The sequence below is a fragment of the Ips typographus genome, linkage group LG1 (assembly GCF_016097725.1).
Source record: "Ips typographus isolate SLU linkage group LG1, UJ_Ityp_2.0, whole genome shotgun sequence".
Classification (NCBI taxonomy): domain Eukaryota; kingdom Metazoa; phylum Arthropoda; class Insecta; order Coleoptera; family Curculionidae; genus Ips; species Ips typographus.
In genome coordinates, this window is record NC_138422.1 from 1,758,745 (window position 1) to 1,775,709 (window position 16,965).

General features: G+C 42.4%; 1 protein-coding gene across 11 annotated transcripts in view; it reads left to right on the forward strand.

Moving 5' to 3' along the window:
• The window catches only part of spen (spen family transcriptional repressor split ends), a 92,722-nt gene that overhangs the window by 67,294 nt on the left and 8,463 nt on the right, over window positions 1-16,965 (forward strand). For 8 of the 11 annotated variants that reach the window (XM_081991332.1, XM_081991312.1, XM_081991304.1 and 5 more), the window contains 10 exons: window positions 1,644-1,868; window positions 3,064-3,679; window positions 3,748-4,421; window positions 4,521-4,830; window positions 6,497-6,718; window positions 7,039-7,206; window positions 7,270-7,700; window positions 8,475-8,735; window positions 8,792-8,955; window positions 9,021-16,498. In XM_081991332.1, coding sequence (XP_081847458.1) covers window positions 1,644-1,868; window positions 3,064-3,679; window positions 3,748-4,421; window positions 4,521-4,830; window positions 6,497-6,718; window positions 7,039-7,206; window positions 7,270-7,700; window positions 8,475-8,735; window positions 8,792-8,955; window positions 9,021-16,498 — 10,549 coding nt within the window. The remainder of the gene's footprint in view (window positions 1-1,643; window positions 1,869-3,063; window positions 3,680-3,747; window positions 4,422-4,520; window positions 4,831-6,496; window positions 6,719-7,038; window positions 7,207-7,269; window positions 7,701-8,474; window positions 8,736-8,791; window positions 8,956-9,020; window positions 16,499-16,965) is intronic. The other 3 variants (XM_081991362.1, XM_081991392.1, XM_081991321.1) reach the window with 2 other exon arrangements.

The following is a 16,965-nucleotide window of genomic DNA, read 5'->3' on the forward strand; positions in this document are numbered from 1 at the left end:
TTAGACAGTTTTAATGACACAATTTACTAAATAAATAGTGGTTTTCTTTAAATCAATGGTCAGATCCACCTGTCGCACTGGACAATAATGTTGTTCCAATAAAAGGCCGTAGACCTTTACCGTTTTCTCTTTTAACAGCAGAGGTCATAGTTCTAGAAGCGGCATTGTTCGAAACTTACTAATTACTTGAATACTTGTTTTCGCGAACGTTTTGCACCTACGGTATTGATTTCTCAATACGACCGATCACCGGTAAAATTGACATATACTCCAAACCAATTAGAGCTAGTTCACCGAATTTATTAACCAGAAAGCACTAGCGTCACTAAAAACGTACGTAAACATCTTACATTATAAATTAAAACCTGTGTGTTTATAAATAATACACCTCTTTTCCTAGAAACTGGCACAGGTTATACTTTGTGGCGTGGAAATGGGACGGAAAAATGCTATTTTTAAAGACGGCTGCAATTTTTCAAGTGTAATAAAATAAAAGTTTGAAATATTTGGGTAATTGTGGGCAACTTTTATATACAAAATGATTAGAGTTATTGCGCTTTACAGTTGGTTATAAATTTAGCATGTAGATTTATTTAGTAAACAGCCGGAAAAAGTAAACCAAGCTCGGCGAGGTAAACTAATTGAAAAACGAAAACAAGCCTGTCTGGTTTTTCATAAAGAAGACGGCATTAAAAAGCTGACGTAGTTTAACAAACGCATATGGGTCCATGATTTATTTTGTATTCAATTTTTGCAAAAGTCTCTTTGCATTGATTTTCTTGCAAGGTCTGTTTCAAGAAAACAATGTAGTTTTTACATTTTTGTCCGGAAACTAAAACTACAAATAACCTTAAATATGACTTTAATAAGCAAACATTTTGTTGAAATGTCAACCAACGATAGTAAAGTATCCGTTTAAAAAGTCCAGTAAAGGCTATCTCCTGGGTTAATTTTACTCCTTCTTATAAACGTTCAGATAAAAGTGCATTGCGACTTAGCAACTATGTTTGCCAAAGTATTTATAAATTTGACGTAAACATTAATTCCTATTTTTTAACCTTTGGTTTAAAGCCAATAAACCATTAGGTTGTCATGGTTTTGACAAAAATTCTGTTTGGAAAATCATATGACATGGCTCAGTTTGGATTCACAATTGATTATCAGTCTGAAAGATATGTTATAACCAACTGTCAAATTACGTCATATTGTTGACAGGCAAACTGAGACATAGAAAGTTTTTTCCATCTTCGTCTATCCCATTGTAATTGATTTTCTCTTCAAATAACTGCTTTCATAAGGATAGTTTTGAAATTTTTATAGTTGTATAAGTAATGGGATTGTAATTGTTAATATCAAATTGTTCAAGTTCAATTAAAATAAGTAATGTCCGTTTTCCCAACATTGGCTAAGTTGAGGTTAAGTTAGGTTAGTTTAAACTGTGTTATTTTGCACCTGATCTGTCACATTCAAACCCCTCAACTTAGCTTAAGTTGTACTTAACAACTGGGGAAACGTAAGTGGAGTAGCAGAGAAATTGGCTAACATTTGTACTTTAAGTCATTATAAGGGCAATTATTTTCAACAATTAATAAGTATAGAATAAATAATTATTTAAGGAAATTAACAACAAAATAATTTTTCAGGTCGTCCGATGAGCACGGTTTTCCCGAAGCAGCGGTCGACACCGGTTCCCGGTTCTACGATCGGCCGACCGGCGGCGTCGGGGCCGCCCCCACAGTCGCCCCCGAAGGCGGTTCCGGCACGTGCAGGGGAGGCCGGAACCGCGATCGGTTCCGTGGGGGCGGCGGTCCTAGAGGGGCGCCCAGCGTTTGGGGAAACTCCGCCGTCGGATACGCGGACACGTCCAGGTGAGATTTCTTTGTTGTTGATGATGATGATGGTGATGTCGCGAGACAATGACAATTATGTACTTTAATCGTTGGGTGATTCAGTTGTATATAAACAATATAATATAACGAAACGAGATAACGGTATCATCGACTTACTAAAAATACACAACCACGAGACGGATAAGGTTTTATTGTTCAAAGACGTCGTTAAACCCGGCCGTGTACTGCCATACTGCCGTTTAAGTTTTTTTTAGTTGCTCTAATTGGTCGATTGTGGCCGTGTTGGCCATTAAACAATTTTAAACTGTGATCCTATCAACACTGGTTAGGTGTTATGACCGTTTAGTAATTCTTTTAAGGTTAGGTCACTTTTGTGCTTCAGGATAATTTAAGGTCGAATCAGTTTTAAGTTGTAATTGAATAAGTTCAGATAATTTATAATCATTGTGCTGGTTAGTAACAGTTTTTACTGTCTTTGACTTTTTGTTGCATGCAAATCTTCTGTCTAGATTATAGGTGTAGGGATAACAATTCACTGTTATACTAGTTCTTTCTCCAGCTTTACAAAATTTGGTTTAAGCTTTTGACACCACAAAATCTGTAGTCAATATACAATTCTACCTTATCCCTAAGTTAGGTACACAACTACATTAAAATCAGCCTATTATTTGCAAGCTTTCAAGTCACTTCTTTGAATTTACTAAACGGGAAGGTTGTTCTTAGAAATTGTTCCAATTTATATTCTTGTCCTCCTAGATTGTGACTGGAACTTTTGATCTTCCAGAATAGGAGTTTGGGTTTTCAGCTTAGCTATAGTTGGCTTCCTAGTTTTCTACACTCTCGAACCATTTCAGTCACTATATTTTGCTTTGTTAAAACCCCCCTTGCTTGATCTATAGCAGAGAAGTTACATTACAATACTACTAACATGATTGTATGCTATTGTCACTATCATTTGTATAGAGATTATATTTATCTTTTTCTGGTTACTGTTCGAGTTTTTCTAAGTAAGATTTTGTATAATTTTTGCCAACTAAACAAGAATTTTTCACTTGTTTGTTTGGTGTTCAAAAGTCGAGTCCGTAGTGGTTACAATGATTGATTTTTAAATCGTTACTTTTAAATAAACTACTCAAAGGTAATTGACATTGTTAATATGATATGGTTAGTTGATCTACCAAAATTTTAATAAATGCTGTTTATCTTGTTCAAGGTATAATAATAGTAATGAAAGAAGTCAGTCGGATACAACAGGGTATAGTTCGGCGCCGTCTTCGGACACGAACGACCGGCGTAATTCGGACGCGGTGCGGAAAAAGGCCAAGTCCAGGTCCGGCTCTCGATCGCCATCACCAAACGGAAGTACCAGCACCAGATCTCCATCGAGGTACCAGCCATCAGCTAATCCTGCATCGAGTGACGACTTACTGACAGGAAATAACTGTACCAGGTCGCGTTCGCGCAGTAGCAGTAGCTCGTCCTCGTCGTCGACTTCTAGAGATACGTCGTCGACATCTTCGCGACGTTCCCGTCGTCATCGACGCCACTACAAAAAAGCAAACGCGCAGCAGAACAGCGCGAGCAGTGCTCCGTCGGGCGACCGTCGTCCTCTGGGTATACGGGTCAGCAATTTGCCGATTCGGTCCAGCGACACTTCGCTCAAGGACGGTCTGTTTCACGAGTATAAGAAGCACGGGAAAGTCACGTGGGTGAACGTCGTTGGTCAGAACGAGAACCGACATGCCATCGTCTGTTTCAAGAAGCCGGAGGACGCGGAAAAAGCGCTTGAAGTCAGCTACGATAAGTTGTTTTTTGGATGTAAAATTGAGGTAATGTTGTTGTTGGTTATTATGGTTTTTCCGAGTGACTTAACAGGAATTGTTTGATTTTGGTGCAGGTGGAGCCACATGCTGTCTGCGAAATTGACGAGGTAGACTGTCGGTACGAGTCTGAAGTAGACGAGTACAATCCGAAAGCGACCAGGACGCTGTTTATCGGCAATCTGGAGAAAGACGTGACCGCGTCGGATCTGAGGAAACATTTCGATCAGTTCGGGGAGATAATCGAGATCGACATTAAAAAACAAGGGGCTGTGAGTTCGTACGCTTTTTGTCAGTACGCGGATATAGTGAGTGTGGTAAAAGCGATCCGGAAAATGGACGGCGAACATTTGGGAACCAATCGGATCAAACTCGGTTTCGGTAAATCGATGGCGTACAATTGCGTGTGGATAGACGGGGTGGCGGAAACCGTCACCGAAAAGTACCTGAGGATTCAGTTCGAGCAATTCGGCACGGTGACGAAGTGCGTGATCGATCGCGACAAGGGCCAGGCATTGGTGTTCTACGAGCACGTGACTCAAGCTCAGATGGCCGTTAGTAAAATGCGCGGATTTTTGATGAAGAACGCGAAGTTACAAGTGGATTTTGCGAGTCGGGAGTGTCAAGAGTGTTTTTTTGAACGGTTGGAGAAACAGGGAGCGACCTTGGAACCGAGGACCGCTTTTACGGAGGAAAGACGTGATTCTAGTTCTAGGAGTTTCGAATCAACTGCACCATCTAGAGTGTCCAGGTTAGTTGCATTGTAACTTTTTTATCATACTATTTTTACGGTAACTGTCAATATCCGACGTTATGTGGGACTTGTAAAGCGAGATTTTTGAACTTCCAGGTACGACACACCAACTCGTCCGAGAACTTCAAGTTATTCTAGCCGATCCTCGGCAGCTGCAGTAGCGTCTCCCGGTACTCCAGGGAGCGCTACGCCTCGAGGATGTCGTGACCGGCCGCGTTATTACGGCTACGACCTAGAGTATGCGGTTACGTTAGAGGGTGCGGGTCGACATGCGGCCAGCCATCGAAGCTATGACGAATACAGCCAAGGATCGGCGGCCTCACATGACGATCCCTACGACCCTTTCGAGCACACAGTGGCTTATTTACATGACAGTCCAAGCCATGCACATCTGGACCCTTTGGAGGTCAGTTTTATATTTTATTAATTGTATACAGGGTGGTCCAGTTTTAAGTGTCAATAATTCACCATTTGATAGCCAATCAAAAAATAAGTTGATGACTTGCATTATGTCATTTTTCTGAAAAACGTTTCCTAAGGAAGATACAGTCCTCCAAATTTCAATTTAAAAAATTCATTCAACATTCAAGAAAGTCCAAATTTGTACTGAATAGTCTAAAAACTTGCTTTTTACTACTAGGAATGGTCTTATGATTCGCTTTCTCAGACTGCCATCATGGTTGAGTGTCTGAAACTGGCATTCAAGAACTAAAAAAAGTCCGGAAATCAAGACAAAGATTGTATTGTGCATGAAACTCATTTTTTACTACTAAAAATAGTATAAAAGTTGACTTTTAATCCTAGATCGGACCTTTCTAGGATTAAAGAGAGTCCAAAAGTATATTTTCAAGACTCTAATTGGTGTACAACTCAATCTTCTTCAACTTTCAACAAGTCAAGAAGTAAATTAAATTTTCGGACTATTTTATTTCTAAAACTTAGTTCTCAAGACTATTATTGTAGCATTTGGTACCAAAATTTTTTACTTTTATTACTGAAGAAACTTGACTTTTGGAAATAGTCTTAAACTCTATTTTTCAGTCTTAAAAAGCACTAAAAGTAGTCTGAATTTCTTAGAGATGCTACAATTTATTGCACCTATGAGTGTAGAAGTCAATTTAATAATGAAGAAGCTTGAAATAACATTTTCAAGATTATGGTCAGTGGACAAACTGGCTTTTAGGCCTGATAAGTCAAAAACTTTGTAAAGATAGTCTTGAAACTCGATTTGAGGCACTGAAAACAGCCTTAAAACACCAAAAAAACAGTCTAGTTTATTAAGAAATACCCGAATTTGTCTTCAAATTATGAAAACTTACTTCAAATGCAAATTTTAAGCTTCTGATGTCACTTTTTATTAGTTCAGACACATTTTGGGGTTCAAGTCAATTTTTAAGGTTTAAATGTATGAATTTGTAGTAACAAATTCTTGAAAAAGTAGTTTTTATGTCTACAAGTCAATTTTTAGTATTAAAGTATCTCGATTTGCATGAAAACTGGTTACAAACACAATTTTTAAGCTTCTGAAATTTTTATCTTTTCTAATTCAATTTTCAAAACTAAAGTCTTTTAGTTTGTCTGGAAACTATGAAAACTGGCTACAATAATATTTTTTAAACTTCTTAAGGGAATTTTCCGTTTTCAAGACAATTTTTAAGTTGGGTTGGGTTAATTTTGGGTCTTTGACCGTAATAAAGTGCTTGTTCCAAATTTGATCAATATTGCTCCAACGGTCTGACAATTATGACAAAAAAAAACGATTTTTTAAACAGAAATTTGAAGGACTGTATTTTCCTTAGGAAGCACTTTTCAGGAAAATGACATAATGAATGTCAACTTATTTTGTAATTGGCTATGGATTGGTGAATTATTGACATTTAAAACTGGACCACCCTGTATAAGCCTGCTGCTGTTCAAACCCCAAAAAAGTAAATTTAATAGCCGAGAAGGTATAATTTAAGAATACGTTTGTTTTTCTGTTTTGTTAAAAAATAAAACGTGTTGTTTGATTTGTTCTATCCACGTTTGGAATCTAAATTTAAAGAAAAACTGTTTGAACTGTTTAATTGCAGGTAAGAATGGTGCCAAGCCTGGTGGATCCGGTAACCTACGGACCGCACGACATTCGGAATCTGCAAAAAGAACGCGTACATCTTCTCGAACAGTTGGAGGAATGTCCGAGTTCGGGGGACGAGCTGATCTGTCCTAAAAAGCGGTTGAAGCTCGATTTGCTGGATCCGGCTGTTGGTGACGTCATTATTGAGACTAATCGGGATCACAACCGAAAGGTAAAGGTAATGAAAACGTAGCAGGGAGTCTTTATGTTCGTTTTTTTGTGGTGGTGGTGGTGGTGGTGGTGTTGGTGATAAGTGCTTTTGTGTTCAGTGTTTGAAATAGTGATTTCAAATGAATTAACGGTTTGTTGTATTTTGTGTGCGCGTTAATTTTGCCTATAAATTTGGGGGTGGTAGCGTTTGGGTTATAAAATACTAATACTTGTTGTCTACCGGCATTAACATTTTTAAGTATGTGGATTTGGCAAAAGCTTTAAAAACTTAATTTATTTGAGTATGTTTACAGGTTATTATATCAAATTTTTTTGTTAATAATTTAGGTGATGGAAGTGCGAAGACTATCAGAAACCACCTTGAGGCACCACTCTAGACGGCCATCCGTGGACAACAGTAAATATCCTCACTATGCCCCTCATACTGTAGGCTGTAAGCGTAGACGTACAGGAGGTAGCGATGGCGGAGCCAGGGGTGGCAATCATACCCATTATGTACGTCTTTTTTCCGTCTAATTACCATTTTCCATAACAACTAACATATTTAATAAAAAACAGGGAGAACACTCTGATGGTTCAGATCTAGCGGGGTCTAGACCCGGAACGCCTCTTTGCGACGAGAATCCCGAATTTCCACTAGGCGAACCGCCTAAACGAACCACCAGGGAGCGTGGCGAAGCGCCGATGGTCCTGCCGTTGCCCAAATGGGCTGCCCAGGTCCGAAGCACACCCGAATTTCAACGGGGTACCATAACCGTCTCGGGGATCAAAGGTCAAAAGGAACCAGTAAACAATCCGTTAGCAAGTCCACCGCCTGCTGCCACCGCCAGTCCGCGTGTGCCTGTGCCGCAGCACGCTCCCAGACCGCCTAGTCCGTTGCCGCATGTACCGCCACCGGCTTCACCGCCCCCGAGACCTCCTAGTTTGAGTTCCAATTCTAGTGATAGCGATGGAGCAACTGGGAGTCCGTCGTTGGAGGAAAGAATCAAGTAAGTAAATTATGGAATTTAGAAATGTCTGTTGAAAGTGCGAATGAATGAAGCTGGGTTTATACAGCGCACAATGCATAACTTAATGCATAACATTGCACAAGAAATCACAAGGGTTTCTTTTTGGTGTTTATACAGTCGCACAACATATAATTTTTAACCAATGAAAAAAGCTTATGGCAACACGTGATAAATGTCATTGCAATGTGAAATGTTATTTTTCTGTCACTTGCCATTTGTCAATCATCAGTCAAGTCAAGCACAGATAAGGAGGATAAGGCAAAAAAGATGTGCTTGCTGTTGTAAAGTTGGAAAAGGGGAAAAAAAAACCATTTTTAATAACAACAATATATTAGAATTCTTCATATTTAGAAAGCCAACACAAACCGACCATGCCATCCCTGATGATTCCAACCACCACTGGCAACACAAGATGGCAGGGTTCAGGTGTTATTATTCCAATTATTCCATGCTATTTCCTGCATAGAACAACCTTCTGATAAATAACTGAAAAACAGAACTGGCAATACTACACATTTTTATTTGGAATTGAGAATATACTTACTGCAGAGTGAGGGCAAGACGTTGTTTTGGGCTTTCTATGCGGTATTGTGCAAGTGTTGTGCGCTGTATAAACGACAGTAGGCATTACTGTAAAGTCAACTTTCTATGTTATGCATTAAGTTATGCATTGTGCGCTGTATAAACCCAACTTAAGTGATTTAAAAGTTGATTTTAAACTTAACATTCTGACATTACTGATATTTGTTTTAGGTCACTCGACGAAAAATACGAAAAATGGTCGGGCAGTCGAGCATTGAGCGCAGCAGGAAATGATGCGTTGGCTATGCTGGACGCCAACCGAGAGAAATTCCGGCTCAGGCATAAACTGCTGGAAATCCAGGATCTCAAGGAGGTGCAGCCGTCTGAGATTGTAAAATCGATGATGGCTAAACGCTCCGTTTTCGACGAGGACTTGAAGCGGCTTGAGAGCGTCGGTGAAAAATATGAACCCAAGGATTTCGGGGTATTTTGGTAAGTTTGGTCCAGTGGTGTATTGAGGTGGTATTTGATGAATTTAGGAATTTCAGTAACCGTTTAAGCACCAGCGTTTCGGGACAGTCGAGCGGAACAACGACACCCGCCAGCAGTGTCGGCAACACTATCTCTTCATTGTCTGTGATGGCGCCCGCTTTAAAACTCACTACCTCGGTCAGCACTCCCCAGACCACATTTTCCTGCCCGAGGCCGACCGGTAAGATTTTAAAAACAAGCAATCTTAGACATTACGTCGATTTAATACCGAAATTGAATAAACAGGTACAACAATCCCCATCCCTGTGAGTCGCGGGTTGCAATACCCCTTCCCGAGTCATCCGCCGATGCAAATGGCCGCAACGCAGCCAACTACAACATTGACGGTGCCCTCGACGCCTCCAACGCCCCCGATCACCTCTTCAAGTACAACAACCGTCACTGCGCGGAACCCTAACCTCGGTGAAAACAGACTGAAATCGACGGCGAACGTTCCCGGTGACTCACGAACTTCTAGCGTTAAAAATCGTAGTGTAGCTCCTGTAGTTAGTGACGTATCTAGTGCGGTAAAACCCGCGAAACCCGGCGAAAAAGTGACGTTAAGACGGAATTCGAGCAGTACCAGTCCGCGTGCTGATGTAAAAACGCGTCGTAACAGCGACACCAGTGCCAGACGGATAGACGAAAAAACCGAAGAACAACGACTGGCGGAGAAAACCAAAGAAGAAGCCGAAAGGCTGAAGCGAGAACAGGAAGAACTGGACAGGCTTGAAAAAGAAAGAGTGGAGAAGGAAAAGCAGGAGAAAGAACGGTTAGAGCGCGAGCGCAAAGAAAAAGAACGACTGGAGAGGGAAAGTGAGCTGGAAAAACAACGACTGGAGAAGGAACGGTTGGAGAAAGAGAGACAGCAGCGTGAAAAAGAGAAAGAACGGGAGAGGGCACGTTTGGAAAAAGAAAGAATAACCAAGCTGGAAAAAGAGAAAGAAGAGCGTGAAAAACGGGAACGCGAAGAGAAAGAGCGCCTAGAACGGGAGGCAAAAGAGCGCGAAGAACGAGAACTCAAAGCGAAGGAAGAACAGTTAGAGAAAGAGCGCAGACGAAGCGAAGACCGGGCGAGAAATAAAGACTCAGCAGACAATCATCATGAACGTAGTAAGCATCGAGAAAATCACAGTGAATCAACCACTAAACACCGACAAAACAATTCGGAAAAACATCAAATCAAGGAAGACAAAACGCATCGTGACGAGTACTCGAAAAGGGACGGTTATAGAGAACGCGATCTTTTCCAAGAAACCACTTCCGGCAAACACGAAAACCTCAAAAATCAAATGGAACGCGAGGCTGAACGCCGCAAGGAAAGCATTAAAGAGAACCGCGATAACAACATCCACGACAAAACCAAACATTTGAACGAAACCAAAGAAAGAGCCTCTGTGGAGACCAGACACATGTCCTTGGATCTGGACGGCAAAAACGTAGACGCAACCCGACGTAAAGAACGCAACAATAGTCTCCCTGCTAATGCTGGTCTGAAAAGGCGTATGAGTTCACACGAATCGATGGATCCTATAGATGAACCCAAGAAAATTAAGCTGCACGATCACAAGAAAATGGCCGAACGACGCGACTCTAAAGATGGCACCAAAGGTGACAAGAAAAGCAGTAAACACAAAAACAACTCTCTGTCAAACTCACACAGTGACGATAGGCGCAAAGAAAAAGAGCGCGAGGAGCGTCATAAATACAAACACAAATTAGAGAAGCAAAAATCTAAAAGTAAAAGCCAAGAGAAGGAGGATAAAGAAGCTCAGGTGGAAGTTCAGACGCCTCCAGACCCATCAATGAACGACAAAGATTTTCTGGCCAAGCTCAATTTGCGCAGCAACGAAGATATCGAGAAAGAAAAACTTGAAAGGCAAAAGAAGGAACCATCAAAAGAACGACGCCACAAAGACCCATCAGACCAGGAGAAACGGCAAGAGAAACCACATAATGAGAAAACTCCAGACTTAGCCAGCAAAAAAGAGCAAGGAATGAAATCCCCGCAGGAAGACAAACACAAATCCAATCACAAGAAGGAAAATCGTATCAGAAAAGTCACAAACACTTCAGATAGCGAGTCTGGGGACGAACCTAAAAAACAACACTCCATATTCGACATAGTGGACGATGGTCCACCCTATATTTCAATGTATGACAAAGTGAAGGCGCGAAGCTGCAAAAATATGCAAAAACAAGAAGAAGAAAAGCGACAGGAAAAGATTAAGGCCAAGTTCAGTCAGCTGAAACTGAGCCGAGCTCGTCGTGAAGAAAAGAAACGCTCAACATCCTGGGACTCAGACTCAGACTCGGACAAAGACACGGAAATCAAGTCTCGAAGAAGCCGCAAGCTTTTGGATAGTTCTGACGAAAGCCAAGATCGGAAAACATCACACAAAAAGAAAGATAGTCATTACAGCGATTCCGACAACTCTCTGGTGCTGCGCGGTTCTAAAACTGAGCCACTCGAAAGTTCTGATGAAGATGTGAAAGTGAAACATCTTTCTTTCAAAGGTTCTAAGTCAAAAATTGCCAGCGACAGCTCAGACGACGAGTACCAGAAAACCGTTGATAGTAATTCCGACTACCGGCATGAGAAGAAGTTCTTCGAGAATGATACTGAAGTAGACCAGCTAGAAGTAAAGCCTGAGAAACTTACAACAGTGAAAAACGAGTTGGAACGTTTGGCAAAGAAAGAACGAAGAAATAGTAAATTCCAAGAGTTGACTTGCAACGTAGAACATCAGAGCTTTGATTCCACTCACTCGGACACTCAAGCAAAAACTGAAAAGTTCAATAACCGACCAGTATTTGACAATACTACTGACGAAGAACAGGTGGAGTTTAAGAAGGAAAAGTCCGAGAAGCGGGAGAAAAAACACAAAAAGAAGCAAAAGAAACAGAAACACTCTGCCAGCAGTGAAGAGTCCTGCAAGCTAGAAACTGACCTGTCCCTCAGTGACATGCAAGAGAAAAAACATCATGAGAAGCGGAAAGAACACTCCAAAAAAGACAAGAAACGTGACAAAACCAAAGAGGGTCGAGACAAATCCAAGAAGATTAAGAAAAGTAAGAGCGAATCTAAACGGGAAGGCAAATTGGAGAACATCTTTGGGTCTTTGTCTGAAGATTCGGAAGCGGGAGCCAGAGACCAGAAGCCCGAATTTCTGGTCGACGAAAACGCTCAGGCTCCCCCGACGTATAACACCGACTCGGAGAAGGAATTCGAAAAGCAACAGCAAGAGGAACGTGATCGTGAAGCTGAACACAAACGAAAAAAAGAGAAGAAACGTAGAGAAAAAGAGAGACGTTTGCAAGAAGCTGTAGCTGAAGAACCGAGTAATCCAACCAACGAGAGTAGTATGGACTTTGCGGACATGTGCAAACAACTGGAGGCTAACATTAAAGACGACACTTCCGAAATGGAGTTCAAACCTGAAATCGCTGAGAGCTCAAACGTGGAGAATGACAATGTTATTTCCGACGTGCAGGAAGCTAAGAAAGAAAGCAAGGAAAAGAAGAAAAAGAGAAAAAAGAGCAAAGACGAGAAGAAACACCACCACCATCACCATCACCACGATAAAAGCAAAGCAAAAACTCCCGAGGTTAAATCGGATGACAAGGAACCTTTATCGATCAACATCCCGGATATTAAGATCGAGGACCTGAAAGAGGAAAGCTCAACTCCTAATCCTCACCATCAAAGTCTACCAAGTCTAGATGATATAGTCACAGAGAAATCTCCTGAGTTTATGGTGTCTCCAGGTACTAGAGACATGGTACCACTGATCAGTCCTATCCCAAAAACGCCAACCACATCGAAAACAAAACGTGATAAGCTAATTCCAGGTTTTGATGCGGCTGAAGTGAACGAGAACGCAATTAAATCGATATCCGTGGAAGCAGAACCCACTCTACCAACTCCGGAAGTTAAGCAGGAAGTAAAAGACGAACCCAAAGAGGAAACAGGTACAGAATCACCGGGTGATAAACCTCGAGTGGTAATTTCGCAAGAAGAGACTGAAGATGCAGTGGCTGCGTTGTTAGGTGAAAGCTTTGGCAGTAGTCAATTTGAAGAACGTTACACTGAAGAGATTACGACAAGTATAGAAGAACCTCCTCCAGAGTTAGTGGACGAGCCCAATGTACAAGATGATGAAGAAATGCGAAAGGCAGTGCAAAGCTTGGAGGTGGAAGGTGAAATTTCCAAACCAGACACGCCCCCTAGCGAGCACGAATTGCAAATTGATACTGACACAGAAGAGCAAGATGAAACTGAAGTCAAACCTGTTGTTGTTGCGCCAGTTGTTTACAAACCTCCAACTAGTCCTCCGTCGTTGACTCCCATTAAACCTCCAACAGAAACTAAGAAGGCACAGGACGATGTTAAAGTTGTACCTGAAAAGAGGACGGTTATTGCACAAGTCTGGCCTACGGAACGTAAGCCTGACATAACAGTAGTAGTCCCACCAGCAGAGGTAAAACAGATACCTACAATTAAAGTTACAGAATCCAACTTTCCTCCTTTGGCTCAACTTTCACCCATACCAGAAACAAAGCCTGCTACAATTATGCACGCAACTCCTGTTGTAATACAACCACAGACTAGGCATAATCTACCAGCCCGGTTACCTCCAGTAGCAATCAAAACGTCGGAAGCTCCGAAATCACCAAGCGGTGGAGTAATACTAAATCGACTTCCTATCACTCCAGTGCCAGGGCCCAAACCGCTCCAAGCTACCACAGTGTTATTGCCTCAGCCTAAGGTAGCCCACTCTTCAGAACCTCCAAAACTTACCGAGATGAAACCGGAACCACGACCAAGGATGGTATTCCATCAGCCACCGTTTATACCTTTTAGCGGTCCTGGACAACCTCCAAGAATGGTTTTGCAACCTAATCCTATTTCGAGGCCCATTAACGCAACCAATTACAACATGTATATGGCTCGACCAGCTAAACTAGTCCCATTGGAAATGAAAGAATCTCCAGTTCGACCTGAAGTTGTTAAAGACGCGTTTGTAGAGCCCAGACCTGCCAACAATATTCTACTAATGCCTGTGGTGCCTCAAATAGTTGCTAACGCCCATAAGAGCCCTAACTATATTCTGGCTGAAAGCCCTAAGCCGGTGTCGGTAATTACGTCTGAAAGTTCGATGAAACCGGAAGATGTACGCTCGAAAGTGCCTGTTCCTGAACCTGAACCGCCAAAAGCGGAAACTGTTACACCACCAGAAGAGATTAAACAACAACCTCAAAACGTTACAGAACCTTTACATTTATCACTCCCGAGTGTGGAAACTAGAACATCAACTCCCAGTCCGGTTATTGTGGCCAATCCTGATGTCAAATCTGATCCTCCTCAATCGAGCCCCGTTAAATCTGCAACTGAAAAACCGGTAGAACCAGAAACCAGTTTACCACCCAAAGAGGAAGAAGAATCTTCCAAGACAGAACCTATCAAAATTGAACCTGTTGTTGCTGTAGTGACTCAATTAGATCCTCCAAAGGAGGAAACAGTGAAAGAAGAACTGGTACCAGAAGCTCCACCTCAAGAAGCTGAAAAACCACAAAGTGATGCTCCTTGCAAAGAAGAACCAAATCTCAAAGTTGAATTGGAAACTCCAACTGGAGAATCAAAGGAAGACGAGTTCTGGTCAGCTAAAGATTCCGTAAACATCGAGTCAGTCATCAAAACTTTAGGCTCGGCGGACGAACTGTCTGACACGGAAAATAGTAAACCCTCAGAACCTGCACCACTTATCGATTCAACAATCAACGTTAAAAGTCCTGAAAAAAATCCGCCAGAGCCTAAACTTGAAGATGAGGAAGTTAATGAGGAAGGCGCTACAACGGAACCTGAAGACGACCATAAGCAGGAAGTGTCTGTAACAAGAAGTAGTACTAGGAGAGGTCGAGGAGGTCGCACGAGAGGTGCTAAAGTGACTAAAGTTGCGGAACGTGGTGGAATTCAAACTAGACGGGGTAAACTGAAGGAAACGCAAGCTCAGACCCCGGCCCAAAGCAAACGGGGACGTGGTGGTAAAGTGCGTTCCGAAAGGAAATCTAGCAAATCAGAATCGGAATCTGCAAGTACCAATGATGTGTATGAATTCCGTGACGATTCGGACGACAGTAATAAAGAACAACGACCCAGGCTGGTACTGACCATCAAGTCCACCACGTCCAGCACCAGTAACGCGCAAACAACTACAATTGTCAAGGAAATTACTAAGGATGGTGCCAAAGAAATTGGGAAAGAAGTTAAAGCTACACCAGCTCCTAAAGAGCTGATAGTTGCTCCAGAAACAATCCCGGCACCTTCCGATGAAACTAAAGATGAATTCACTTCCCCTCAAGCTGGAAACACAAGAAAGTCTAGACGTTTAGCCGAAAAGGATATTTCTAGAAACACTGTGGATGATACAATAGAAGATGTGATTAAGAACACACCGTTGACGAGATCAGCAGCCAATCAACGAAGATCAGGTCGACAATTGAAGAAACAACCAGTTGTTGGTATTGCGGAAAGTGAAGTACCGCGAAAGAGTCCTAGAGGGCGCAAGCCGAACAGGAGGCCCTCTGAAGCTGCCGATAATTCCTCCAGCGAGGAAGTCAAAGAGGAAAACAATATTCCTGCTATTCCTCCCCCGTCTCCAAACAAGGTCAAACCGCAGGAAGTCTTACAACCGCCTCCGCCACCACAACCTCAGGTAGAGGCACTGAAAGAAAAGAAAACTGACCACTGCAGTCCGAAAACTACAATGCTAAAAAGATTTAAAGGGGAGATGACCAACAGCAAACCGGAACCAACCAATTTGATTGATCCCGTGACTGGAATGCTGATCCCAATGCGTGAAAGCGAAGAAGGCAAATACATTCCGCTTCCAGGTACATTGCCGGTGGAGAAGAAACTTCCTAACGTTGTAGAAAGTCTAACAAGGCCTGAACTAATCAAAACTCAACCCACTGTAATCACGCAACCGCAACAAGTCACAGTAGTGCAACAAACCACTCCTAAAGTACATTCTTTGAAGGCTCACGTGCTGAGCAGTCAAGCGGCTAAAGCTATCACCAGTGAACTACCACCAGCTGTTCAGTCAGTCAAGTCTTTGCATCCGATAGCAAGTCCAGTCAAGGAAATGGTACCACAAGTGGCTTCTTCTAGTGCTGCGCTCCTCTCCAAGCCGACCACTCCAGTTCTGATTTCTCGAAGCGGCACTCCGGTCACTTCAGTCGGGCCATTGTCACCGCGCCCAGGAGCTCCGGTTGGCGAAGTCAAATCCCAAGTGAAACCGCCCACATTATCGCCCAGCCAACAGTTGCTGCTCACCAACCACAAACACATGATGCAAGCGAGAGAACAGTTGCAGCATCTAGGCACTCCGATGGCGCCCAAACAATCGGCGCAAATAGTCAACACGCAACTGGCTCATCTCAAACACCACCAAGTGATTATGAGCGGCAAACCGGGCGGCATGACCAAACCGCACGTGATGGTGCATCAGCAACACCTGCCCGGCCAACTCGCTACGCCGCCGGTGAGCAAAGCGGCTCTTCAGGGCCGAGTGATGGCGCAAAGTACCGCCAAGGGGGTGATAGAGCCGCCCAAAGTTGACGTCAGCTTGCCCAGTTTGATGCTGGGCAGACCGACGCTGAGCCCTTCGGCGCCGCAGACCCGGCTCGCAGGATTGCCGGTACCCGGTTACGAGGCTAGTTTGGTAAGTTTGATTTTATTTTTGTTTTGAAAAGGAGTTTGATGTTGTTAGTAGGTTAATGTGTAAGGCAATCGACGGTGGTAATATTGGCCCAAGAACCTTCAGAGTTTCGGTTTGCCATATGGTATCTACATCTCTTAAATGACATTGTTCTATGTGCGTTTTAGTATACAGGTTGGTCCAGTTTTAAATGTCAATAATTCACCATTCGATAGCCCATCAAAAAATAAGTTAACATACATTATGTCATTTTCCTGAAAATAGCTTCCCCAGGAAAAAATACAGTCCATAAAAGTTTAGTTTAAAAAATCGGTTTCTTGCCATAACTGTCAGACCGCTGGAGCAATATTTTAATCAAATTTAGAGCAAATATATAGGTGTGGTAAATCCAAAACCGACCATGAAAACCGTGTAACGGACAGAGAAACATAGATGATTGCATGCGCGGGACAAAGACAGAAAACTAAAAA